This window comes from Erpetoichthys calabaricus, chromosome 4, assembly GCF_900747795.2.
Source record: "Erpetoichthys calabaricus chromosome 4, fErpCal1.3, whole genome shotgun sequence".
In the NCBI taxonomy this organism is placed as follows: Eukaryota; Metazoa; Chordata; class Cladistia; order Polypteriformes; family Polypteridae; genus Erpetoichthys; species Erpetoichthys calabaricus.
The window spans coordinates 173,870,055-173,897,403 of NC_041397.2; the positions used below are offsets into that span (position 1 = coordinate 173,870,055).

The following is a 27,349-nucleotide window of genomic DNA, read 5'->3' on the forward strand; positions in this document are numbered from 1 at the left end:
TTGGCTGGGCCAGTCCTGTTTCCGCTGTGGAATGGCCAAATGGAGGAGGCAGCTTGATGGCTGAAGTCTTGAGGACTCTAAACAAATACAAATCATATTATGTGATATCATTTACTGTTAAATTCTGGTCCGTACTTGTAAAATTTTTATTTTTATACTGTACTGAGGATTTGTTCTGTTCTGTGTATTGTATTGACCCCCACTGCACGCCCAACATACCTGGAAAGGGGTCTCTTTTTGAACTGCCTTTCCCAAGGTTTCTTCCATTTTTTCCCTACAAGGGTTTTTTTGGGAGTTTTTCTTTGTCTTCTTAGATAGTCAGGGCTGGGGGGCTGTCAACATTGCGGCACTTCTTGTGTGATTTTGGGCTATACAAAAATAAATTGGATAATTCTTGGCAAATTGTACAATACAGACAGCATGCACTTGAGAATCAAGTCTTTAACAATCTTAAAAACAGAAGGATACCCTAAAAAAATCAACACTTGGAAAAAGACGCCACGCTCATTTTCTGGCACTCTAAGGACTACCAGAATACCATCATCCACATATTCAGTTGTGATGCCTTTTATTTCTTTTCTCCTGGGAAGAACATCTGTATAGAGTTATTCAGCCCCCTAGTGGTAAAGTGTTTTAACATGTTGCCCCCAATATCTTACAAATTACACAAAAAGGCATGCTTCATGTAAACATTTCAATTTATGAATAGAAAACTCATGTCTGGTTTAATCTCAATGTATGCCAACAAAAAGCCTCCCAAGAGTTTTTATGTATATTTTGGAACTAAACATAGCAAAAAAGGCATGGACTTCAAAGAATGAATTTTACATAGATAAGCATGTGTTTTGACTAATCTGAAAGAATGTTTTTCTTGTTTAGATAGATAATACACTTGAATGTAAATCTAGAATCAATCTGACGCCTTGAGTATACTGTTTTGGTATTAATATATTTGGCAAAACAACTGTGGATTTGTTTAAAATATAACATAAAAAGCACGTACAACAACCTTTTCCATGTAGAATGTGTACCCACAGTAGCACTGTCAATGGCTTATCAAAACTTTTCCAGGATGATGTGGTAAATTAGAATGAAAATGCATTCTGGGGAAAAAAAAACTTAATAGTGTCAAGTCTGTATTTTTTGTTATGAATTAGTCTTGCTTGTCTACATACTACTCAATATTGCCTGCCCAGGTCATTTAATTATGAATACTTATGTAATATTGTACTACTTTTTTATATATATAATTTATCTTTTTTTCTGAAATCAGAGATCACAGAGCTACATTTCTAAAATGTTTAACTGCTTAGATACCAAAAATATACTGACTTTCATTATTCTTAAAATAACACTTTAGTATAATTTTACAGCGGATTTAGTTTGGTATCCACCACAAGATACAGTTACAGGATAATTCTTCAAAAGTTTCCTGAGAGCTGTAGGAAGCAGGTGAAAAAATAAAAATGCACTGATCTTTAAACCTGGGACTGACTGCCTGAGTGAAGCATGTCCTGAGGTCAGGCTTCGCTCAGTGGTAACTTTCAAGAAGAGGCAGTGTTCAATGGAGGACTCTAGGGACCATATCCTGCTAACCCTTTGATGCCTTCATTCTGTATCTTGCTGTTTTCTTTTTCTAGCACAGACAAGGCCTTCCTGCTTGGAATGACCCTTTCCTCTCCTTTGTGAATGTTTCAAAAAAGTTTTCATGCAAAACACCTTTCTTATATTAACTACAGAAGTTTCAGCGGAATGAGGACCCTTTGAAATTAGAGGCTGTGATCCCTACACAGCAACCCTTTACTTAGAAACTGTGAAACACTCGTTTAGAAAAACAAACATTGTTATGCTAACTACTAACATAAGCCTTAAGACAGTTACCTCAGTTGTACTTGAATCGGCTTCATACTAGCAATCACATTTTTCCCCGAGATCCCACCATTCCCAAAAGAACATATAAAACTGAGCCCACTCTTGAACATTAACAAAACAAAAATCAATGATTCATACCATATTTTCAAATAACAGATAATTTGTATTTTGTAAACATTACTGCTTTTAATAGTTTCATTTCTAGAATGTCTTACATGTCAGTCTACAATTTATTTTTCCACGCTGCCCATTAATTCATACATTTTCTTCCCTGCTTTACCAAGCAGAGGGTTAAAGACTGCTAAGGCTTATGCTGGACCAGTGGACATGAGATAAAAACTCTCCCTTGAGCTGACAACTTACATTTCAGGGCAAACACAAGCACAAACTCATACTTATATTGCCAATCAATGTTACTTTACAGTATATACCTACAGGAACCCCACCTTATTTCACTACTTGTAATACATTCTTGAGTGAAAATGTAGTTATTTGATGTAGGTCTGCTTTTTGTAACTACCTTACAAATGATGATCAAGTCTTTTCTATTCCAGAATATACAGTGCATCCGGAAAGTATTCACAGCGCATCACTTTTTCCACATTTTGTTATGTTACAGCCTTATTCCAAAATGGATTAAATTCATTTTTTTCCTCAGAATTCTACACAAAACACACCATAATGACAATGTGAAAAAAGTTTACTTGAGGGTTTTGCAAATTTATTAAAAATAAACTGAGAAATCACATGTACATAAGTATTCACAGCCTTTGCTTGATACTTTGTCGATGCACCTTTGGCAGCAATTACAGCCTCAAGTATTTTTGAATATGACGCCACAAGCTTGGCACACCTATCCTTGGCCAGTTTCACCCATTCCTCTTTGCAGCACCTCTCAAGCTCCATCAGGTTGGATGGGAAGCGTCGGTGCACAGCCATTTTAAGATCTCTCCAGAGATGTTCAATCGGATTCAAGTCTGGACTCTGGCTGGGCCACTCAAGGACATTCACCGAGTTGTCCTGAAGCCATTCCTTTGATATCTTGGCTGTGTGCTTAGGGTCATTGTCCTGCTGAAAGATGAACCGTCGCCCCAGTCTGAGGTCAAGAATGCTCTGGAGCAGGTTTTCATCCAGGATGTCTCTGTACATTGCTGCAGTCATCTTTCCCTTTATCCTGACTAGTCTCCCAGTCCCTGCCACTGAAAAACAGCCCCACAGCATGATGCCGCCACCACCATGCTTCAATGTAGGGATGGTATTGGCCTGGTGATGAGTGGTGCCTGGTTTCCTCCAAACGTGATGTCTGGCATTCACACCAAAGAGTTCAATCTTTGTCTCATCAGACCAGAGAATTTTCTTTCTCATGGTCTGAGAGTCCTTCAGGTGCCTTTAGGCAAACTCCAGGTGGGCTGCCATGTGCCTTTTACTAAGGAGTTGCTTCCGTCTGGCCACTCTACCATACAGGCTTGATTGGTAGATTGCTGCAGAGATGGTTGTCCTTCTGGAAGGTTCTCCTCTCTCCACAGAGGACCTCTGGAGCTCTGACAGAGTGACCATCGGGTTCTTGGTCACCTCCCTGACTAAGGCCCTTCTCCCCCGATCGCTCAGTTTAGATGGTCGGCCAGCTCTAGGAAGAGTCCTGGTGGTTTCGAACTTCTTCCACTTACGGATGATGGAGGCCACTGTGCTCATTGGGACCTTCAAAGCAGCAGAAATTTTTCTGTAACCTTCCCCAGATTTGTGCCTCGAGACAATCCTGTCTCGGAGGTCTACAGACAATTCCTTTGACTTCATGCTTGGTTTGTGCTCCGACATGAACTGTCAGCTGTGGGACCTTATATAGACAGGTGTGTGACTTTCCAAATCATGTCCAATCAACTGAATTTACCACAGGTGGACTCCAATTAAGCTGCAGAAACATCTCAAGGATGATCAGGGGAAACAGGATGCACCTGAGCTCAATTTTGAGCTTCATGGCAAAGGCTGTGAATACTTATGTACATGTCCTTTCTCAATTTTTTTTATTTTTAATAAATTTGCAAAAATCTCAAGTAAACTTTTTCACATCATTATGGGGTGTTGTGTGTAGAATTCTGAGGAAAAAAATGAATGTAATCCATTTTGGAATAAGGTTGTAACATAACAAAATGTGGAAACAGTAATGCGCTGTGAATACTTTCCACATGCACTGTAGCCACAGCATTTTAACATGCATTACATTCATACACTTTGGAATTCAAACCCTGAGGTTGTGGGTTCAAATTCCTCTATTGACATTGTGTGATGATTAGCAAGTCATTTGACCTGCTTGTGCTCCAACTGGAAAACCAAAAAAAATATAATCAATTATATCATAAATGTTGTAATTTGCCTTTGATAAAGGTGTCAGCCAAATAAGAAAATGTAAAAACTATTTGGGTTAAAAGCAATGTTTTTTAGAGTAAGGTAACTCTGAATAGCATAGCAGGACTGAACACACTTAATTCAAAAGGCTTATATTTCAGTTTAAGCAAATCCATCTAAAAATTACCGATTTAACCTTTAGTCATCACCATCTGTGTTCTCCTTTTGAGAAATATTAAGGTGATACAACATTAAGCTGCAGGATTGTGAAAAGCTAGTTCTCTATTTATCACAAGCAGAATTGACTATTGTAATTGTATTTGGTTAAGCTGTTTGAAACATTCACTTATTTTGAGCTTTAGAACAGTCTTGCCAAGGTAAGCTATCCTATTTGTCCATGCTGTTCACCTGGGTTCTCGATAATAACATCAAGTCGAGATTCGGAGGTCCCTTAAATCCTACCCCTGTGACTTGGTAAATTTTTCCACATGTCTATGGTTCTCTGTGTGAAGAAAAATTTGCTAATATTTTGTGCCAAATCTACCATTAACAACTTTCCATCCGTGTCCAATGTTCTTGTTGAAGAATTTATTTTAAATGTAACAGCTGGAATCCCCTCTACTAATTTCCTTCATAGTTCTGTATACTTCAATCATGTCTCATCATAAATTTTGCTTGTTTAAACTACAATGGTTCAATTCCTTTAATCCTATGTCACAGATCATGCCGCACAGTTCTAGAATTAGTCTAGTTGCTCTTATCCAGGATTCTTCCAGCACTGCTACTGTATGTCTTTATTGTAACATGGAGACTAAACTTGAGCACAGTAGTCCAGATAATAATAATAATAATAATTCATTACATTTATATAGCGCTTTTCTCAGTACTCAGATAAGTACTATATTCACTAGCAAGTTACATACAGTACCTTACGCATAAAGCAACATGAGTTATACTGCACACACCAGGCTACATAACCTAACACCCTAATTTCTTTCTTAATCACGTCTTTGCAGAACAATCCACAACTCCTCCTAGGTCCTTCTAATCTGGTGCATTTTCAACTTTTCAAGTGGATTTCAGCTGAGTTCACTCCTTTTTCCCAAACAAATCTCACTACAGTTCAATAATGGTGCAATCCTGAAGTGGAGCATCAATGGTAATTTTCAAATTCTTTAATTTTCTGATTCACATTTAATTTCTTGAAAGACCACTCCCTTTTAGAAAACTGATCTACTCTCCCACATGTCCAGAACAAACGATCTACCACCTATGCTGCTTGTTAACATACTAGTTTTCTTATAACCAGTCAAATTCTTTTTTACATATTTTTTTTCTAAGTTGGTACAAATAATGCCATTGGCAAATTAACAATTGTTATGTTGAGGAAATACTTAAAATACCATTATAATTCAACATTAAATACATTCAGTTGTTTCATTTGAGCATGCATGCTCACAGTGCCTTAATTAAAAAAAAAAAAAATAAAAAAAAAAAGCGCACTATTTCTTCTTCTTCTGATCTCCAGGAGAAAAAATCAGCATAGATGGCAAAAACAATACTGGCGTGCTTTGGCAGTCACAAACGATTTTGTCTGGGTTTCTTAGGTGCATCCCAAGCAGTACAAAGTGTCCCAGACTCTTTCCCACTGATCTTGTCACTTTGCATGCACTAAGAATCTTTTAAGCAACCTACTCATACACCTCCCCAATACATGGTCCCTCCTGATCAAATGGAACCCATCACCAGTGCCAGTGCTAGGTTGTTCTGCAACCTAGGCCAAGCTTATTAGTGTGCCAAATGACTGTTCGGTAGCTATCCCATGCAGCTGGGTTAATTATGATCTGCGCCCTAGCCCCTGCCCATAATGATGGAACTACTGTATCATATCTGTTCTTGAAAGTTCCCCAATGTTCCATAAACCTAATGTCCCTCAATCCTACATCAAGACTGAAACTAAATGTTATACTTTCTAATCTCCTCAGTCTTATCTGTTGCAAGCTCTGCTTGTCAGCTTAAATGTAATAATTTTTGTTCAGTTCTTACTTTAATGACCTGTTGGAAAAACTTAATCAAGTCATCATATCTTCCTCTTTGTTTATCTGAGGAAAATTAACATTGTTAAACAAAATATTCTAACATTTCTATATCTTTTTCAAATATACCAATGTACAAAAACACATTCTTCTTAACAAATTAAAACAACTTTAAACTTTGTTCATTTGGAATACAAAAAAGCCATTACTAAAAAACTAATTAATAGATCTAAAGAAGAGTGGGGCATGTTTTTACCTAACTTTCATTTTTGATATTATGAATGATATCAGAATGAGGCACACTTGTCACGACCTCATTAGACAAAGAGAATATATTCTTTATTCTTCCCTGACTGCTTTTTTCTGTGCGCATCTTACCATGAATTCTCACCAGCAGAGTTGAAATATGGGGGTTAGAATATAGCAGCAATGAAAATGACACTAAGGCTGAGATGCTACAACAATTACAATTATAAATTAAGTATTAAGAATGCATTAAGTTCCCCTTTAAAGTACAAAATAATTAATATATGGAATGTGTTTAATATTGAGATCATGACATATTTCTAAACTGACAATTTACTCATATCCTTTTTAACAGATGTGCCTTAAGTATAATCTTTACCCAATATGTTTTTTAAAATATATAAATGCTAAACATTTTGCTAAAGGAAGCCTAGCAAACCTTCCTAACTATCCCTTAATATTGACCGTAGAAACTATGCTTACTATGTCTGATAAAGGCATGATACCAATAAAAATAAACTTGATTAAAAAGAAAAATGTTGTGTCTGTTTTTACAATGGCTGTCAGTCAGTGTTTTTCAAACCTGCTTAGTCCTGAATGGGATTGCGAGGGTCTGCTGGAGCCTATCCCAGCTAGCATAGGGCGCAAGGCAGGAACAAACCCTAGATAGGACCCCAGTCCATTGCAGGGTGAACACACACACACACACACACACACACACACACACTGACTCCAACCACACACAAGGGCCAATTTAGGATCGCCAGTTCACTTAGCCTGCATGTTGTCAGACTATGGGAGGGAAAGGAGAGAAGGTCAGCCCTCCCCTTGACAAGGATGCAAGAGGTCCTAATGTCCTTACAACACATATATGTTTTTTATAATGTGCTACAGTTATTTACTGACATTAAAATAATAAAATAAGGTTGTATTACTTTTATTAATTTTTTTCTTTCCAAAACAAAAAGTTACTACTGAAAAAAAATCACACATCAAATACCCTACCCACCATCCAAAAGTGTTGAATGGAAGAAAATGTTAAACATGAGAATATTAAATTTGGGTTGTGCTGTATTAATAAAACAGAAATTGCATGTCACATATGTAAAAATCAGAGCAGAGAGCAAGTTTCCAATATACAAGATTAAGAAGTTATGTAAAGACAGCCAGATAGTTCTGTTGTATTAATATGTAAACAAATGTACTATATGTACTATATCAATATTAAATGTACTAAATGTACTATCAATATTAATGACTTTTTACATGCTGCTGCCTGTGTCATTTATGCATTCTGTTTGACTATGCATTTAAAAGAGCAACACTCTTTACAGTAAATACTTTTCAAGTTCACTGTATGCTCACACATGTATTTGCATATGATTAGGCAATGAAGTGCATCTAAGATATGCCAGTATTTCAACAGAACAGCAATCATGGTATATGCGTTTAGTTTTATAACAAATGTTATAGGGGACTGAAGAATCACTAGGTCCAGCCTATAACCAAAGTATATTCTAGTCATTAATAACAGCTACATTCCTCCTATTATCCAGAGTAACGTAAATTTGCTGCTTCTCCTGCAAGCCCAAGGCAACTGTTATCTTCATTTGCCTTTGATACATCTCTGTATCCAGCAGGCTATCATATTTTGAACCAGTAACATATGTGGGTGTTGTAGGACAAACATGACTGGGACTTGCTGCTGCATACTTAGCTTTCACAAACTTTTTATACTGCACTATGAGGTTGAATTTTAGAGTGCTGTATAAACTGGTGCTGCCAGAGAAGTTTTTTAATCAATATCATTTCTCTTGAAACAAAAATAAATTCCAAATTACAGATGATACTCTTCATTTTGGTACTTAAAAGTCATCTTCACTGCCACTTTTTTTAGAGACTGCTACTTCAAACAGAAGAGAATCTCCCACTTACTAAATGATATTGCTAGGGACCACTCTACTGAAAATGCCTTCAGCACATTCATCTGTAATTAGTTACATGATGTGAATGCCTCTGAATTGGCAATGCAGTTATGTCCTAAATGCATATGTCTGTGATTGGTTACAACACTCATTTGCTGTTTAGGTCAGTTGGTAAAAATTGGATCCAATGTCAAAAGCAAGATTGTGTATAGATATTTATATGTGGATATTTTAAATATACAATAGTTGTAAATATGCATATTACAAACAGACTTTTAGATGTTCACGTGTCACGCAAAGATTAATCAAACATTATAATTCCATGATGAACGGCTTCTGCAGATGTTTGACCACACTGCTGTCGGCAATCTTGAGGTATATTTAGGACAATGGACAAATCTTTTGAAACAGAATTTTATTGATATGCAAAAAACTGTTAGACAAATTAACATAGTACACACCTCAAAACAGAATCTGATTTAAAGGACTCAGTATGCAAGCATGTATAAGCTGCTTATTAGAATGTATTGCCTATAAATTGGTAGTATACCATTAGGATTTTTGAAACAAAATGTATTTGATAGTAGTTTGCTGACATTTTCTTTTAAGACATCAACTGCATTATTAATTTAAATAACCAAATCCGTGGAAGGACACTACATGTTACAAGAATCTCTGATAGTCCATGAAGATAAAATGGCACTAGCTTAAGATCAGGACTCGTCTTTTGTATCATAAATATTGTTGTTCTTTTTAGTTTTTAATTAGGTTTTTATACTATTTTGTTAATTATTAAAATGTATGTCCTGCTCAGTAGTCTGAGTCAATGCCTGTTTTCAACTGCCTTGGGTATGGTTATGAAGCTGTCATCAAGTAAACTGTTAATCAGAAACTGGAACAGAGAGAAACACCATGCATGTTTTGATTCCTGAGCTTCAATGGAAATACTTGCCTGGATCAGTGTTTTTTTTTTAAACATTTATTTGTTGCCTAAAGTGGAGGGCTCACTTAGTATACTGCAGTAATTGTAAATGTGCTCTGGTCTTTCTGTGAATCATTCCAGCTTCAGTGTGTGCTTGGGTCAGTCTGTCTCCATTACCCTACTCATCTTGGAAGCTGGCATAAAATGCCTTGAGAAAATGTTCAGTAGTAGAGAAGTCTGGCTACTTTTAAAAAACTTCACTTGACTGCGTTCCAAGATCCAAGGTGTCACACTTCACCTGTGCTCTGCGTCTGGATTTTCCTGATAGTAACACTGAAGTCAATACTGAATAAAGTTAATTTTATTAATTACTGTACAGAGTCATTTGTTTTTTTTTTTTGTTCTGCAATTTATGTTATAGAAGATACCATATGTATTATATTTTTGTTTGCTTTACTGTGTGTATAATTTTTTGCCTTTTTTATTTAAATTTGTTACAGATGTCAACCCCTAAACTTCATATGGCTGCAAAAATATGGCACAAAAAACTATGTCCCAATTTATGTCAGATATCTTGGTTTTTAGTGTTACTAAAAATAAATATCCTCGTATCATACATGCAATTTCCAAGAATTATCATACAGCAATCCTGGCACTATCACATTAATATTTTAATTTTGTGTGTTACAGTTTCAATATATAAACTCCAGATTCAGACACCATTTAGATTCACATTACTTGGCACAGAGCATCCAGCATTACAGGGTTTTCTGACTGCAATCTTGTTTTTCCATAACACTTGAAAGAACAGTTTCCTTGTATTTTTTAAATGGATACCTTCTATTTTTGTGGTTCTCATCCTTTTTTATTTTTATTTTTACACAGGGTTCTGAGTAAGCACTGGACATCCAACATTGAATAAGTACACTCAAGCAATGTGGCAACACCTATGCCTAATTACTGTTGTGCCAGGTGCATTATTCAGGGTAGTTGACTAGCCTTCAGCACAGGCAATGCCCACTTGCTATTTTAATTCCATCGAAGACCCAATGAATTGCCCACTGGCAGAAGGGAAAATTGCCACTCACAGGGGCAGGGCAACCAAACCAGGACACAAACATTTGCTTGGAAAACAAGAACAAGGGTTGTTGCAGACATTCAGAGAACTGCTGCCAAATCTGAAGTGCAGTATCATGATTAATGCCAAAATGAGATTAGAATTCATCAACCAGAAGGCATACTAACACAGAATTTCAGACTTGAAACACTGCAATGACCTGAAGGACAGGTGTCGAACAAAATCTAGACACAAGACTGTTATTGATGCCAAAACAAGAATAGCTGTGACTCAAAAATCAAAAGGCATTTGCCCCAAAAGGCTCATGCTGAAATTGCTTAACTGCTATACTTGGAACTTGGAACTTGGAACAATAAATTGGATGCTGCACAGGATTATAAAACCAAATACCTGCAAGGTGGTACATATAGTACTACCTTCTAGGATGTAGCCAATATCAACAGAACAGTGCATTTCAAAACAGTCATAAAATGCTGCAGCCATAAAATGGTGATATGGATGTCAAAAGAACTATCAAGTCAATACCAAAGTTCTGAAAGCATGACAGTACTGACTTTTTTTTTTTTACATTATCAGTAATACGAAATGAAACTTGGTACAGAATTCACGCATGACTGCAGGACAACAAATTACTCCAGAAGGCACTACACATAAAAATGGCTCACAGCAGTTATGATAAAGCACTGCATCAACACATGTCAAAAAGAAAAAACTCATGTCTGGAAATGCTTTGTACATGACTAGGAGTTGTGATTATTATAATATATGGAAAAAAAAAACAGAAACACACATACTCACAGACATTTGTTTTTGTAACTCTTATCCCATTACAGAGTTTATTCAGAAATAGATTTACATGCGCTTTTGCAATAATGAGACTGATCTGATGTCAGTTCTAATCATCCTACTTCTAGTGTCACAAAGTTGTTACAGAACAGCTCAGAACACTGGGTAAAAGAGGAAGTTGGGGTCTCCTGAAAAGGCATATTAACCACACTTTGGGGTCTGCAAAAACAGAAGGCATGTTTTGCACTAGCCCAGGATCACAGGTACAGAGTGACAAATTTCTGTAACACTTTATTTGAAGGGTCTCCACATAGTGACTTTATAACATATGCATAGGGAATGACATTTATAACTTGATTAGTAAATGAACTGTCAATATCAGTATTTGGAAGATGTGGAATAAAATACCATTGCTCTTTAAAAGATAAAAAAAAAAAACTTTTTCACAGCACTGCACTCAAAATTCACCATAATTTAACTAACATGTATTCCCACATCACAGTCCACACATATTATAGGGTACTCCTTTTTTCAATACAATGGCATCAGCTTTATAAAACATCTATATCATGTTGTGAATAATGCTATTATAAAATAATCTAATTTTGCTTCTTAAACAATAAATGCTATTCAATAACCTAATTGTGTATTATGAATCTCCTTGTAGATTCCCTTCAACTCAACTATTAGCCAAATGTACTACCCTATTGGACATTTAAAATAATCTTGAATTAGTCCAAATTAAATATACAGTGGGAAGAGTCGTGTCTTTCTATGATTCTACAAGTTACACATGTCTTCAGTTGCACACTTGTTGCAGTCATGATAAAAAGTCATGAAAATACGTCTTCTCAGATCCTCCTCAGACAAAGAGGAAGTGCTTTAAAATGAAGATCTAAAAGCTAATGCTTGTTGACATTGGTGTTGGATGTATGGAACATAAAAGAAAACTAACTGGCCATTGTGACTAATAACGGCGCTAATATGATCCGCGAGGTACAGCTAAGGCCGGAGTTATACTTTATGCGACGCGACGCGACGCATGCTGCAGCGGACGCTCCTGCTACGCAAGCGTTGAAGTGTTTATACTTGCGCGTGTACTTTTCGTAAATCTGGAGGAATCCGCCAGGTGGCAGTGCGAGATATTATCACGGTGAGAACAGGTTCGGCTTCTCTGTGTTGTGAATTGCCTACAACACCCATTAAATTCCAATGACACCTTACTGCAATATCTCTGAAAAGGATGTTTATTGATTAAATCCAGGGATGTGTCCATTCCAGCAAGCATTGGGCACGAGTGAGAAACAATCCATCAATTCATCGCAAGGTGAATACAAGCACACACATACACTAGCGTCATTTTAGCAGCACCAAATCCCCAAATTTGCATATCTTTGGAAGGAAAATGGAGCTCACTGAGGAAACCCAGCAGGAAAACGTGTAAACTCCAGGCAGGGAATATCAGCGATGTGACTCCCTATAAGACAGCAGCGCTAACGCTCCGCCACTGTGTCGCCCCATGTGTGTAATTATTAACAGTATTCATTATTTAAATGAAATTACCGATTTATCTGTAAAATGTAATATACATACTTTAATGCTTTTCATCATGAAAGTGATATCAAGTATAAATCTAAGGATTCTAAATGTGCAGAGTTGGAATATCATACATTTAATGTGCTCAGTGTGGCGATCTATTGCTGGTGATTCGCTGCTGTCAGGAGCAGAGGAAGCCCTAGAAAAAAAGATAGCACAGAAGACGGTATGTGAGAATTTTAAAATGTATCGTGTCATTACGATTGGGAACATGCAACGCTTGAATATAAAAGCACCACGAATACATTTGTATGTCGCCATTTTGCTTCACCATATCGAACAATTTATCAAATATCGAAACACACACACCAATCTCGTAGGATCCGCAGAGCGGCTTTCTGTCACATGTATATAGTAAACAGAGACTCTGACGTCACATTCCAACTTTTAGCACACTGCGCCCCCCGACTTTTTGCTGGTACTGCAACTTGCGCACGCGTCGCATTAATTTCTCAGGACCTGCTCAGAGGACGCATCAAATGAACGCTCAGAACGCGTGGCGGCCATGATGCGGGCGCGTACGCGTTCTGAGCATGAAGTATAAATGAGCCCTTATGGAGCTACTTCATGTCAGTTGCTTTGCGTAAACACTCACTTTGGTATCGCAGGCCGCTCTGAAAAATTCCAACAATTGCCTGCTTGCTTTAGCAGGTGATGCACATTGCAAACTTTTTCCACCATAACAGTACAGCTAGCCACGTACTTAAAGAGAAGCAATGTTTACTGGACTTAGCAACACACAAACTTGTGACTGATGCGGTCACATGATGGAACAGCGCATTGAAAATGCTTGAAAGGTTTTTGGAACAACAGCCAGTCATCTCAGAAGCTCTGCATATAAGCAGCAAGGTTGCTCCTGGTGTGACACATCCACCACAGATGTCGAGTCGTTTTTAATGTAGTGACATCTGATCATCATCTAGGAATCTACTGCCCTGGATGTCCAGCTGTCGTAAGTTAGGGCTACTCTCTCTGCTGTCCTGAGAGACATGGCGATGCTTTGCTTAAGACCTTAATAAAGCCTAGGTACAATAACTTAACTCATCGTTTTTTGTTTGCTATAGCATACCAGAGTTCAAAAACCTATAAAATTTGTCGAAAGTCCTCGTTTTCAACAGCAGTTTAGGGTCTCATATCTTTACAGATAAAAACTGCCAGATTTGTTATTCTTTGTGCACAAGGCGAACTGAATGGATGCCTGGAGCCACCTCCAGTGCAGATTGAGTAGGCTCTACTCATCTGGATGGTAACTGAGATTATGTTTATGGGTACACCAGGAAAATTATTTTTCAGATTTGTTGTGTTACAACATACTTAACTTCTGCATTGGACAGCTTCCATATAGCTTTGCTTTTATGTAGTTGTTCTTTACCAACACACTGTTTGAACCCGTACTAAGTCTACACATCTGCTTTAAGTGTTGAGGACACCGATGAGATCGTAAAGTGCTTTTTCTGTAGAAAACTTTAACAGGCACATTTGCAAAGTCTACTGGATTGAACACCAAAAATGAAGATTAGCAAAAATGTACATATATTAATTGAGCAGGACAGAGATTCATGACATTGATCTTGAGACTTTAAGAATTGATATTAAATCATTTAAATAAAAAATAGCAATTAATCAGAAAATCAATATTTTTACACATCCTGTCTGAGAAGATAGAGAAGCAGCCATTACTTCAAAAAGGGGTCTTCAGCACCAAATCTCTTATGCCAAAAAGAATAATACTTTTCCCTATGATGTCACAGAAGACATAGCATAGCACAGCAAGCTGAGCAAGACAGCGTCACATCATACCATGGACAAAGGACCCCAAAACAAGTTATCATATTTCTATAATGACGGTATTCATCAATAAATTATGTATTATTCTTTTTCTTAAAACAAGAGTACTTGAGCTATGTTGATATAAATCTAAAGGTTAAAAACTCCTACAGAAAGGTAAGAAAAATAAAGTTGGACTCTTACCTAATTATTTAATTATGGTACTGGTGCAGCTCCCTTAACAACAACACAGACACAGATCGGTTCTCTGAAACAGGCGTTTATTGCTTGGGCTTGTCATACGCACACCGTCATGCCTCCACGCCGTGAGGACTACATGGTGAGTAATCAGTACAAAGCACATTAGCGAATCCACAGTAACTTGCATACACACACGATGAAATACAAAACATTTAGTGCAAACATGAAACAAAAGACGTTTTACAAATAAAATACCTCGTTGGCCGCTTGTCATGAAAAGAGGTCCTTAACTCACTTTGATTGTCTGTTTTAGCTTCAGACATTTATAGTTTTAACCTTAAATGTAACATGGCACAGCCTCGTGAGAGACATCCACCCACTTGTGGTCCATGGGGAAGGTCTTTCTCATGTTCTCCCGATAACTCCTAAGTGTGTTCTCACGAGACACATTACTTTACATACATACTGTATTATCTTAAAGTCACTTAAAAATAACAAACGAATTATAATATGTAAATTTACTATACACATCACATTTTAAATTTAGATATTTTAAACGTAAACTATATAGTTATGATGTAACCCATTATAAATCAATTATCTGCATCATGAACTTTACATTAAATATTGCTCAACATTTACAACTGCCATTGCCAATGGCAAAGCTGATCATTAATTAACTTAGTGATCAATTTATTTTCTTCCGACACGCTATCGGCACATGTTCTCAACCATCAATGTCCTGAATAGAAGACAGCTGGGTGTACAGTAATATTCTGTACTGCTTTCACCATCCCTGGCAGTACTTTGTAATCTTGAGGTGAGCAGTTGCTATACCAGGATGTGATGCAGCCAGTGAAGACTGAATCCACTGGGTACTGGCAGCAGTTTGTGAGAACGGATGGAGAAATGTGAGGTGTCCTAAGACATCTGGGGTAACAGAGGAGCTGGTCAGCCTTTTTAACAAGAGACAAAATGTGTTATGCTTGCTTCAGTTCCTCGGTGATATTAACTGCAAGAAATGTAAAGAACAGTACTAACTCTTTTCAACAGCATCCCTTCTATACAGACATAAGGTGTGGTCTCTTTGGTTTACCTGGTGTTAAAGAACAGATTACTGCCCTGTCGCCGTTGATTATACAATGTGAATTGAAGTAGGTAAGTTTAAAGATATTTATGTACTAACATGGCAGTGTATGGCAAACTGATGAGTTTTGATCAGACATGCAAATAAGAATGTTGTATTCTGTACATGTAGCATTAGACATAAATGTGAATTTAGAGTATTACCTTCAAAACTCTGGGACTGATCTAGAAATCTTTTAATTCCAACATTTTGGATAACCTGTAATCATACCACAAACACCACCCCCAATAACCCCATGAAAGAGGACATAGTTGAGAATAGAAAGAAGTAAGGCCAGACGTAGACTATTTTTCCAACCCTGGGCCAATTCATTCTCATTGTAGCTTCTACTCTTTAGAACTCTTATTTTGCGATCCATTAGTAGCATAATTACATTCTCAAACAGGCTTAATCCAAATCAAGGTCAACGCCTATTTTAACATCACTGGGTTCAAGGCGGGACAGGATACCAGTCCAACATGGCCCATTCATACATCTACACTCAGATCAAACGGGAGAAAACCCCACATTGACAATGACCAGATATGAGATTCAATCCCAGGATGCTACATCAGTGCAGCAGCAGCACTAATTTGTGCACTCTTCTGTTGCCCTCTGTAGCCAATGTCAAAACGCTTCTTGCATGCTAACTGGCCAAATATGTAAGTGTAACCTTTAATCTTAACCTTTAATGTAACCTTCACATAACCTTTACTTATGCAACCTGTACCTTAGGTTCCTCGTGTTTAACGCTGTACTAATCAATTATGCATTTTGTGCTATTCTGAACTGGTTTCGTTCGCATTGGAATACGATTTACGTTAAGCCTCGCAGTTTCTGATACATGTCCTTTCCGGTTACCATGATACACTTACTAAATGCATTATAGGTCAGAAAAAAGAACAAGGCAGAGTAGCCGCAATGTTTTGATGGTAAACCCGCATTGCAACATATATCATTTAAACGTTAACTTCTGCCTTCTCTGCATCCGTCCTGGGGGGTTTACCGAAATGCAAAGTAGCGATGATGGGCCAAGCGTTAGTATCCAGTATAGAAAGAAAGTAAACTTGCTCATTATTCACGCCTTAACATTTTTAACTTATTACTCACTTTACAATACGTAACTAACTCCACTCCACAGAGTGAGATTGAGCCCCGAGATTTCCACCGTCTTTAAAAGAATGGGAGGAATAAGAAAAGCCGTATCTGCCACGGTGAAGGCATGAGTCTCGATACGTCATCACATGGGCTTTTCGGCTCGGTCCCCACAGTAAACAACACAGGAGCCTGTTAGGGAACGGGCGCCGCGGGGGGACAAATAGGTCGGCGACAGGAAACTCGAAGCGCTAAACGAGGCGTGGGTCGTCGACGAAGCACTATGCGATTATTACTCAATAGGGAAACTGGAGCCGCACAACATGAAATATACCGTCAAACGAAATGCACATTAAAAACGAGTTACTGATAACATAAGTTATGGTAGAACCGCGGTGTATAATTTACTGTATCCGTCTAATTTCTAAGTATCGTACTCTTGTTTAGTATAACACGTGACCTTTTTACATAATTTTTTTTTTTTAATCAACGCAGTTTAGTAACACAATATTGGCGATGACACTGGATGATTCCTTTTTTTTTTTAAAGAAATCAGCGAAACAAGTTATAACAAACAAGCAAGACGTGCTCATCAAGATTCCCATGTTAAATTAGCACATTAAAGCGGACGTGAAAATACATACACTTTAAAATGTTAGTGTAACTATAACAGTTACTTTACCGTTTGGCGATTCTCCCGTGTGCTCCTGTCCTGTGGGGTTTATGTTTGTAGTCTACTGTGCTCCGCTGTCACAGACTGCCTTTAAAAAGAGAAAGACTGAAATTATATGCACTACAAACATAACAGTTAGAGTACTTCAAACAGTTGAGCCTTAAATCCATCCATCGATTTCTAATCCGCTAGTCCAGATCAAGATTGCGGCGAGTACCCGGCAGGCAAGTCGAGAACCAATCCTGGACGGGACACGAGTCAGTGGCAGGGCTGCCCAGATGTGGGGTGGATAAGAACGGGACATCCACCGCCATTAAACGAAAACGTCATAACCATTACTTACAATTAGATGGACTTGGGGTCTGGGGCAGCTGTGGCTTCCTGTGAGGTGTATTTTTCAATGAGGCAAGCATGTTAATTAGACATGTGCAAGGTGTTAAAGACGCGCATTCAGAAACCAACGCAGAGCACGATCTTAAAAAATCATTAAAATAAATACATAACAAATAAAAAAAAATTACGCCCACTAAAATTACGCTGTTGCCTTAATATTTAGTGCTGTGAAGAAATAGTTCAAATACATTTACAGTCACTACGGGCATCCGGTATAGAGTTGACTTAAGATGTTGAAAATAGTTATTAATTCCTTTTCAAATTCACGTAATATAAAGGCGTGGTCAATTTATAAATTTAAAATCTATTACAAATAGTTAAATCATAGCTTATTACTGTAAGTTAAATATTTGCTTTAGAAATACAAAAGAATTTGAAAACCCATTAAAAGACACACAATGTGCAAAATTACCAATAATACAGTGGAAAATATTACATATATAACAGATATTCTCTAATTAAATATAATTCACTTACACAGACACTTCTGAAATGGTGCCAAATTACTTCAAATCATCTGTACTCTTACAAATACTTAAACTTTATGATTTCAGATATACAAGTGTAATCCAGGATATACCGAATTTTAAGCAGCTATAACTTAAATTACATTAAGCATTGAAACACACGCACGTACACATTTAAAGAATATAACAAAACGCTCAGCTCTTGTTACTATCAACGCCACTAAACTAACTGAAACTAACGACAATTAGTTTTAAAGCTTCATCTTAGTAAAGACCTGTCGCAAACTCTAAAAGTAGTAGTGTACTACTATGTCCGAATAAAAGAGCAATAAAAAAGGTTGTCAGCCTATCGCTTTTTTAATAGTCATCAAAACATTTCAGTTTAGATAGTCAAAACTGTCCCAAAGCTTACTCGTGATATTAGTGAGGTTCAAACAATTCCAAAGGCAAATGTAACAGCACTGAAGTTAACCACGAGAAGAGGTGAACTTGACGAGTCAACAACTGAACTTTAGCCCAAGTTATGTCATCAAATCGCAGCGCACAACACGAACGGACACAATACTGTTTAAATATTTTAAGTAGGGCAACACCTCCTCCAATTACTAATTCTTTTCCATTTCAGCACACATTTCAATATAATTTTCATAAAGATGTGAAAGCCTCTTTTACCACTTAACCATGCGCTAAAGGGATATTGAAAGGTATTCAAATGCTAAAAGAAGCAAACACAGACAAAACACAAACGCGTATACATGGTAACTGTACTGTCCGTGGAATGTATAGCACCACATTCTGTCCAACTCCTCTCAAAAAGCCCTAAAATCTGTATTAACGTGCAGGCTGGGATTTAGTTTTACGCATAATGGTTTGAGTCACAAATGGGCATTATATACAGGTGTGATACACCTTTAAGAGCTCCAGCCAGGACTGGACTGCACTGTTGAACACCAGGCATTGGAGTGTGTCTCTGAATGTCAGGTGAATGCCTGAAGGCAGGAGTTTTTTTTTTGCTGGCGGATTTTCAGCCGTAGTTACGTAACAGTGCAGCTGTAACCCTCTGTGACGAATTTATTTTTATGTTACGTTTACATTAAAACTGAAGGATATACAGTATATATATTTTAATCTTTTACAGTTTGGACGCATTGTTCTCAATGGGTACAACTTAAAGCCAATCGCGTTAACATGCAACCGTACCCGTCCTTCCATATTGTACTACTAACATACATTTATACAATTCATGGAGCCTTCGGGGCTTCTGGTCAGGCTAATACTCACCTATGGAAGAATCAGTCCCCACTTAATCTAACATACACGATTTTGGCATATGGTAGGAAACCCACAGAGATATGGAAGAACGTGTCAACGAGTGGCGTCGGAAGAGGAGAACATCAGAGGCTTTAGCCCCTTATATATTATATTCGTTATAAGTAATTGCACTACTTAAAGGAATGCTTTGTTGTCGCTAACAAGTAATACTGTGCAATATCCAGAACTGTCAAATATACGGACACTCGGAGCATGAATGTGAGGGTTGATTTGTCTCCTCTGCAGCTATACCTGTCCAGTTATGCGGCATCGGAAACTGTTATCGCCAACAATTTAATTGAAAAAAAAAAATGCTATATTAACTTTCTCTCACTCAGCACACCACTTATCTAGAAACTTTCCCTGTGGACTAACAGGCAAACCTTGCCATCAATCCGTGTTTTTTGTTTTGCCAAGGTACCTACCCTTTCCGTACAATTTAAGTTGTCGTCACCCCTCTCTCTGATTGTCAGCGTGTCATCTTGTTTGATTTTGCGGCACATATTTAATTCTGTGCGGCACCTTTTTTAATTGTGCGTCACCACATTCAGTTCTGGGCGTCGCCTGTTTTGAATGTGCGAGACACACCTTTACATTTTTTGTCACTTGCCCGTTGGGGTCACCGTAATTAGTTGTCAAGAAAGTCTGAACTCTGGCCGCTGATCATCGCCGGCTACACAACTGGCCACTGACACTTCCAGTCGCAACTAAAACCGGGTTAATTAAAGATAATCAAAATCCAGTCACCAAAAGGCGCCGGCAAGGCTATCTTTTCAATGACAACCTTGTGAACTGTGTGGCGGCAAGGCTAACCACTGCACCACCGTGCTGCCTGACTAAAGGGATCCGAACCGACGTTGTCCTTTGTAAATTCTGTTACATATTGGATCACTTCTGATAAAGATTATTTCAGAGCCGATGAGCGCATTTCTAGACATTTTAATTATGAGCACCCTAAATAAATATGCATAGCTGAAAAACAGGCATTACATGTTAAGTGAAATTCCATGAGCATGAATATGGAATACATTTGAATTGAAAGGGCATAACCACAGGGATGGTTATTTAGAATAATCACAAAACATGTGTGCATTTGTAAAAAAGACATAAAGGTGAAAATATTATCATACACTGAACAGAAACGTTCCTATCATAAATGTAGCAGTCTTTACAGGGGCAGATTTGGGGGTGATCTTGAGTGCAGTGGCTCACATTCTGGTGTTTCCCAAATGTACAGATGCTTACATTTTCAGATATTTAAATTTCTATTTTTTTGAACATCCTACACCCTTTAAAATAAAGGTGCCAAAGACCCATTCATATGAAATTTTCAGGAAAAAACTAATTTATTTAGATCAGTAACAGGTTCCTTACATTAAGTACCATGAATAGATGGTAACAAATTTGTGAAATACCAATGGCTTATGATTTTAAAGGCATCTTGGTACATATAATAAGACAGGCTAAGTAGAGGTTTTCTTAATCTTTTAGTGTGCTGTTAGGCAGCCTACCATACATGAAATATTTTTTTTTGTACATACTAGGAAGATTTTCAACATACAGAGAACATCATTTGCAAAGTTCCCTTCCCAGAATGAAATGGTGCTTAGTCAAGCAGTAGATCTACAAAGAATCGCACAACCCAATAAAAAAAAACAATATTATTAAAGAAACATTTTTTTTAAGAGTGTACATAAATTCTCATATGTGAACTTCCATGAGCTTGGAAATGGTAGTCATTTGAATTGAAATTGATGATTATATCAGTAGGACAACTAGCAATTAATCTACGACAGAAGTGTTTTACTCAAGTAGTTGTATATAGCATGTTTAATTGTAAGGAGCCATCAGTCAACTAATAATGTTAGTTGAAAAAAAACACAAATTTTGTATACAGAAAAGTACTTAGTTAATTACATACTATTTCTGATACATCTGATTAACTGATGGCACTATAACTGGGGCTCATTTCACAGGCAAAGCTGAGTAACACAGAATCATTTCAGCAAGTATCAGTGAGGATGCACTGGACAATTCATTTATGCTGATGCTTCTGAAAAAAGCTGAGCGACTAAGAAAAAACAAAGCAAAAAAAAAAAAATACTTGTGTAAACCTTTCATTACATAGGTCTGCAAAATTAAAATCATAAAAATTGCTTAAATTGTGAAGTTATTTTTTTGGTATTTATAAACACAATAAACATTGAAAATAAATTTATTTAAAATTTAACAAATTACACAATTCATTAATGTGCACACTGTTCAAAATCAACTTAACATGAAATTATTTAATCAATTTAATATTTTTAAACATATATGTAAAGAAAACATTACATATTAATTAATTTATAAATTCTCTAGTTTTTGTCATTTCTTATTTTAATAATACATTTTATTTATATAGCGCTTTTCCCATGCTCAAGGCACTTCACAGAGTTTAAGATAGAACGGCAGGGTATGCAGTAAATAGCATTGTACAAACAAGATAAATAAATACAGAAAATTAAGACAGTAAATTCAGATAAAAAAGCCTAACAGACAACATAATTGATGGCATAGTACACACACACACACACACACACACAGGTTACATGAGCATCTTGACATAAAGGTAAACTGGGAGAAGAGTAATAAAATCCAGTAGCGCTAAAAGCCTTCCTGAACAGATGAGTTTTGAGTTGTTTTTTAAAAGAATTCATGGAGTCAGCTGATCTGATTAATTTTGGTAGGTCATTCCAGAGTCTGGGCGCTATACAGCTGAAGGCCCTATCACCCATGGAGTGTAGATTAGTGTGGGGTACAACAAGATTGCCAGAATCAGAGGACCTTAGTGGGCCGGCAGGCACATAGTGATGGAGAAGGTCACTGATGTAGTTTGGCGCAAGGTCGTTTAAGGCTTTGTAGGTTATTAGTAGGATTTTATATTCGATTCTGTAAGACACAGGGAGCCAGTGAAGGTGGAGCCGGATGAGTGTGCTGTGCTCACTGCTGCTGGTTTGTTTAAGGACTTTTGCAGCCAAGTTTTGAATAAGCTGGAGCTGTGATATAAGATTAGAAGGGGCACCTGCCAGCAGCGAGTTACAATAATCGATGCGGGATGTGAATAAAGCATTGACAAGTTTCTCAGCATTAGAAAAGGAGAGGAAGGAGCAAACACGGGATATGTTACAGAGGTGAAAGTAAGAAAGTTTCTTAATGTGGTTTACGTGGGCGGAATAAGAAAGGGAGGAATCAAAAATGACACCAAGATTCTTTGCAGTAGAGGCAGGTCTGATGAGATCACCGCCAAGATGGACTGGGAAGGAGCTCATTTTATTAAGTTGCACTTTAGTCCCAATTTGCAGGAGGTCAGTTTTGTTGCAATTTAATTTTAAAGAGTTCTGCTCCATCCAGGTATTAATTTCACTGAGGCAGGTTGTGAGCTGAGAAAGCTCTGATGAAGTTCCACTTTTAACATTGAAATAAAGTTGAGTATCGTCTGCATAAAAATGATAACCTAGTCCATAGCTATGAATAATATGGCCAAGGGGAAGCATATAAATACAGAAGAGGGCCGAGGACAGAGCCCTGAGGAACTCCTTTTGTTGAGCTGGATCTGCTGTTGCCAAGACTAACAAACTCTTGCCTATCAGTCAGATAGGACTTGAACCACTGGAGGGCAGTGCCAGAGACACCCAACATGTTCTCCATTCTGGACAGTAGAATGTCATGTCTCACAGTGTCAAGTGCTGCACTGAGGTCTAATAGAATTAATATGCTGGTTTGTCCAGAGTCTGCTGCCATAAGCAAATCATTGGTTACCCGTAGCAGTGCAGTTTCACAGCTGTGCTGCACCCTGAAACCAGACTGAAAGGGTTCCATCAAATTATTAGAGGTTAGGTAATTGGTGAGTTGGAAGGCTACAACAACTGAAGAACTTTTGACAGAAAAGGTAAGTGGGAAATAGGCCGAAAATTGTTAAGAGTATCAGCATCAAGACCAGACTTTTTTAACATTGGGGTTACAGAAGCGATTTTAAAAGTGATCGGCGCAGAGCCTATGTCAAGGGATGAGTTTATTATTGTTGTAACAGTCGGGATTATGGCATGAAAGCAGGATTTAAGTAGTGTGCTGGGGATGGGGTCCAGTATACAAGTAGTGGATCTCATCTTACAATGCAGGTTAACAAACGCAGATGTGACTGGTGAGAACTTAGAGAAGGAGCTGGATGGAGTGGGAAAACGAAGAGATATAAACAGATGATGTATTTATGTTAGTTGAATTATTTGGATCTTTAATTTTGTTATGGAAAAAGTGGAGGAATTCCTCAGACTTCACTAGAAGAGGTAGTTGGGCCAGATGCGGGTTCGATTAGTTTATTAACTACAGAAAACAAAACCCTTGGGTTATCGTGGCCACTTTCTATTATTCTGCCATAATGGGTGTTCTTGGCAGCAGTTAGTGCTTCTCTGTAAGCTCTTTGGTAGTCAGAGAAAGCCTGGATATGAACAGTGAGGCCAGTCTTACGTCACATTCTCTCAAGGCGTCGGCCAGCTGCTTTCATAGATCGCAATTCTGAATTATACCAAGGAGCTGAACACTTAAACGAAACCTCGTTATGTTTTAAAGGAGCTGTTTTATCTAATGCTGAACGAAGGGCTGTGTTATAGTGGTCAACAAGACTATCTAGTGTTGAAGGAATAGGTGCAGACAGTAAAAGATCAGAAATGGATCCAGAAAGGATAGAGGGACAGGTATTTTTAAGGTTTCTGTAAGAAATTTGTCGTTTACAGATAAGAGGAGGGAGAGATAATGAGACAGTGAAAAGTACTGCTTTATTGTCAGAGTCCCAAATCAGTGCTGTAAATGTTGGCAACAGATAGTCCAGAAGTACAGATTAGATCCAATATATGACCACCAGAGTGGGTGGGAAAATCAATATGTTGTGTCAAGTCAAAACAGTCCAATAAGGATAGGAATTCATTTCTCAGTTTAGATGTAGTAATGTCAATATGGATGTTGAAATCAACTAGAAGGATAATTCTCTGAGAGTAAGAGCTTAGGTGGGTTAAAAGTTCAATCAGATCGGATATGAAGGATGCATTGTATTTTGGAGGACGATAAATAACTGAGTGAGACGGGACCTGGTTCCGTTATTAGTTTAAGAGCCAGGCACCCAAAGACAATGGACAATCAATTGGGATTCGTTTGATGTTCAAGTCTACTTTGACAATTACTGCAAGTCCACCTCCTTGTCTTGAGCTGCGGGGCTCTATTTGGAAAGTGAATCCAGGTGGAGTCGCCTCCATGAGAGATGTAAACTCGTTTTGTTTTTGCCAAGTCTACATTAGACACAGTATATCAAGTTTGGTGTCAGTGATGAATTCTGACAGCACCAATGCTTTGCCATTAAGAGATCTCCGATTAAACAGTGCAATATTAGTTAATGAGGCTTCTTTTTGCACAGAGCCGTGATCGGAGCTTATTTTCACACAATGTCAATTCGGCACACTGACACTTCTATTTCCAAGGCCATGAGAAGGACGGCGTATTCCTGAGCAAATGCCGCCAGTGGTGTTTTCATTCGCAGCCCGATGGTGGCGGCGACCTGACCCACGATGTACATATTTCGGGCGCCGCAAAATCCCGGTGTCTTTTAGGATGTGCCAGTCAGACCATTTGCTCTGGACAAACTGTTTAATAACAAGGAGTTTGTCATGAGAGTATTTTGGCATGATAGTGAGTAATACTTATCTCATAGCAGTGGAGAAGCCGCACAGCACAGCACAGCGGAGCCGGTAGGACAGGCGGGTGTGGTAGCGTAGATGAGCAGCGATAGTAAAGCAGCAGAAAGCATAGCAGGTAGGAGGTAGGAGGATATGGAAGTTCCAGCATACAGCCATGAACAGTAACGCTGGGTATTACAGGCGTGATTCACCCCGGAGCCACCGGCCCTCTTCAGCTGAACATCCTTTTTTTTTTCTCCAGGTGCAAGTGCATAGTTTTATTTTTGTTTTACTGCAATGGCCTTTTTAGCAAGTATGTCCTTTACCTTCCCTTCCACCCTTATTTCCTAATTGTCTCAATGCTGATTTTGTATACATACTCACACTGTACATAGACTATTCTTTCAGTTTCTTCCATTACTTTTAAGCACAGTGGACTGCCATTAGGAGTGCTTTTAGGACTGCTTATGTGACTGATATAAATCTACAAAATATGAGGAAATAAAAAACTGCTCAGCATTTTTGGAATTGCACATATATGCATATTACACCGGTTTTATATTTCCACTTTTTTCTGTCTAAATATTACGGTAAATAATTTGTGAAATTAGTGAAAATTATAGGAAACAACCGATCATACAACATATCCATAATATGTGTCCTTTTCAAAAAAACATTATGTACTTTTTAAAGCTGGCATTCTGTTTGTAAAATGGAACTTCCATGAGTCAATTAACCTAACAGTTATGTTATATTTATATACTAGCCAAGAACAGGAACGGAAAATGGTGAGAAAGGAATTCAGAAATCAAGAAGAAATAAATACTTCTTGAAAGACGCAGTGTGCATGTAGAATTTCCGGCCAAGCAGGATTACATGTGAAAGTGATAAATAAATCAGGCTTTCCGAATTTACTTACTATGGCCATGGCATCCTGATAGTTTTATTGCATGTATCTTGGACTTCCTGGAAATGTGGATGGTAATATGATCATTTTGTCTACATGTACGTTGTTATTTTCAGCGTTTGCTTGCAGTGTGTCTGATAGATAGATAGATAGATAGATAGATAGATAGATAGATAGATAGATAGATAGATAGATAGATACTTTAGTTCCACATACAGATCTTGTTGATGTAATCTGAGGTAGTTGAGACGCGCGCCCTCTGTTTTAACATATGAGGGGCCAAACAGGCCATAAATCATATATTTCTGTGTGTAATCTATTGGTTTACGTATCAACACTATTGGTTTATGAATATTTACTATCGGTTTGCGTGCATACTTAATTGGTTTGCGTGCGTATAATACTGGTTTCATTCATATGAACTATATTGGTTCGTGTCCGTATATTATCGGTTTATGCGTGAACTATATCCGTTTGTATATGCATAGCACTGGTTTGCATATGAACTACAGTAATCCCTCCTCCATCGCGGGGGTTGCGTTCCAGAGCCACCCGCGAAATAAGAAAATCCGCGAAGTAGAAACCATATGTTTATATGGTTATTTTTATATTGTCATGCTTGGGTCACAGATTTGCGCAGAAACACATGATGTTGTAGAGAGACAGGAACGTTATTCAAACACTGCAAACAAACATTTGTCTCTTTTTCAAAAGTTTAAACTGTGCTCAATGACAAGACAGAGATGACAGTTCAGTCTCACAATTAAAAGAATGCAAACATATCTTCCTCTTCAAAGGAGCAAAAAAATCAATAGGGCTGTTTGGCTTGTAAGTATGCGAAGCACCGCGGCACAAAGCTGTTGAAGGTGGCAGCTCACACCCCCTCCGTCAGGAGCAGAG

The 27,349-nt window shown here is 37.8% G+C and overlaps 1 protein-coding gene and 1 pseudogene across 7 annotated transcripts in view; one reads left to right on the forward strand and one right to left on the reverse strand.

The window, feature by feature from the left end:
- Positions 1 to 19,074, reverse strand: part of LOC114650378 (gamma-glutamylaminecyclotransferase-like) — a 31,021-nt gene extending 11,947 nt beyond the window's left edge. Inside the window, exons 1-4 of one of the 7 annotated variants that reach the window (XM_051926088.1) lie at positions 18,939 to 19,074; positions 17,676 to 17,754; positions 14,776 to 14,904; positions 220 to 368 (exon numbers count right to left, since the gene is read on the reverse strand). In XM_051926088.1, the coding sequence (XP_051782048.1) occupies positions 220 to 267 (48 nt within the window). In that variant the 5' untranslated portion in view covers positions 268 to 368; positions 14,776 to 14,904; positions 17,676 to 17,754; positions 18,939 to 19,074. Of the gene's footprint in view, positions 1 to 219; positions 369 to 14,775; positions 14,905 to 17,008; positions 17,169 to 17,675; positions 17,755 to 18,938 lie in introns of those variants that run through there. The other 6 variants (XM_051926089.1, XM_028799960.2, XM_051926090.1 and 3 more) reach the window with 6 other exon arrangements.
- On the forward strand, positions 7,294 to 7,429 carry LOC114651511 (uncharacterized; annotated as a pseudogene).
- Positions 19,075 to 27,349: the final 8,275 nt, after the last annotated feature.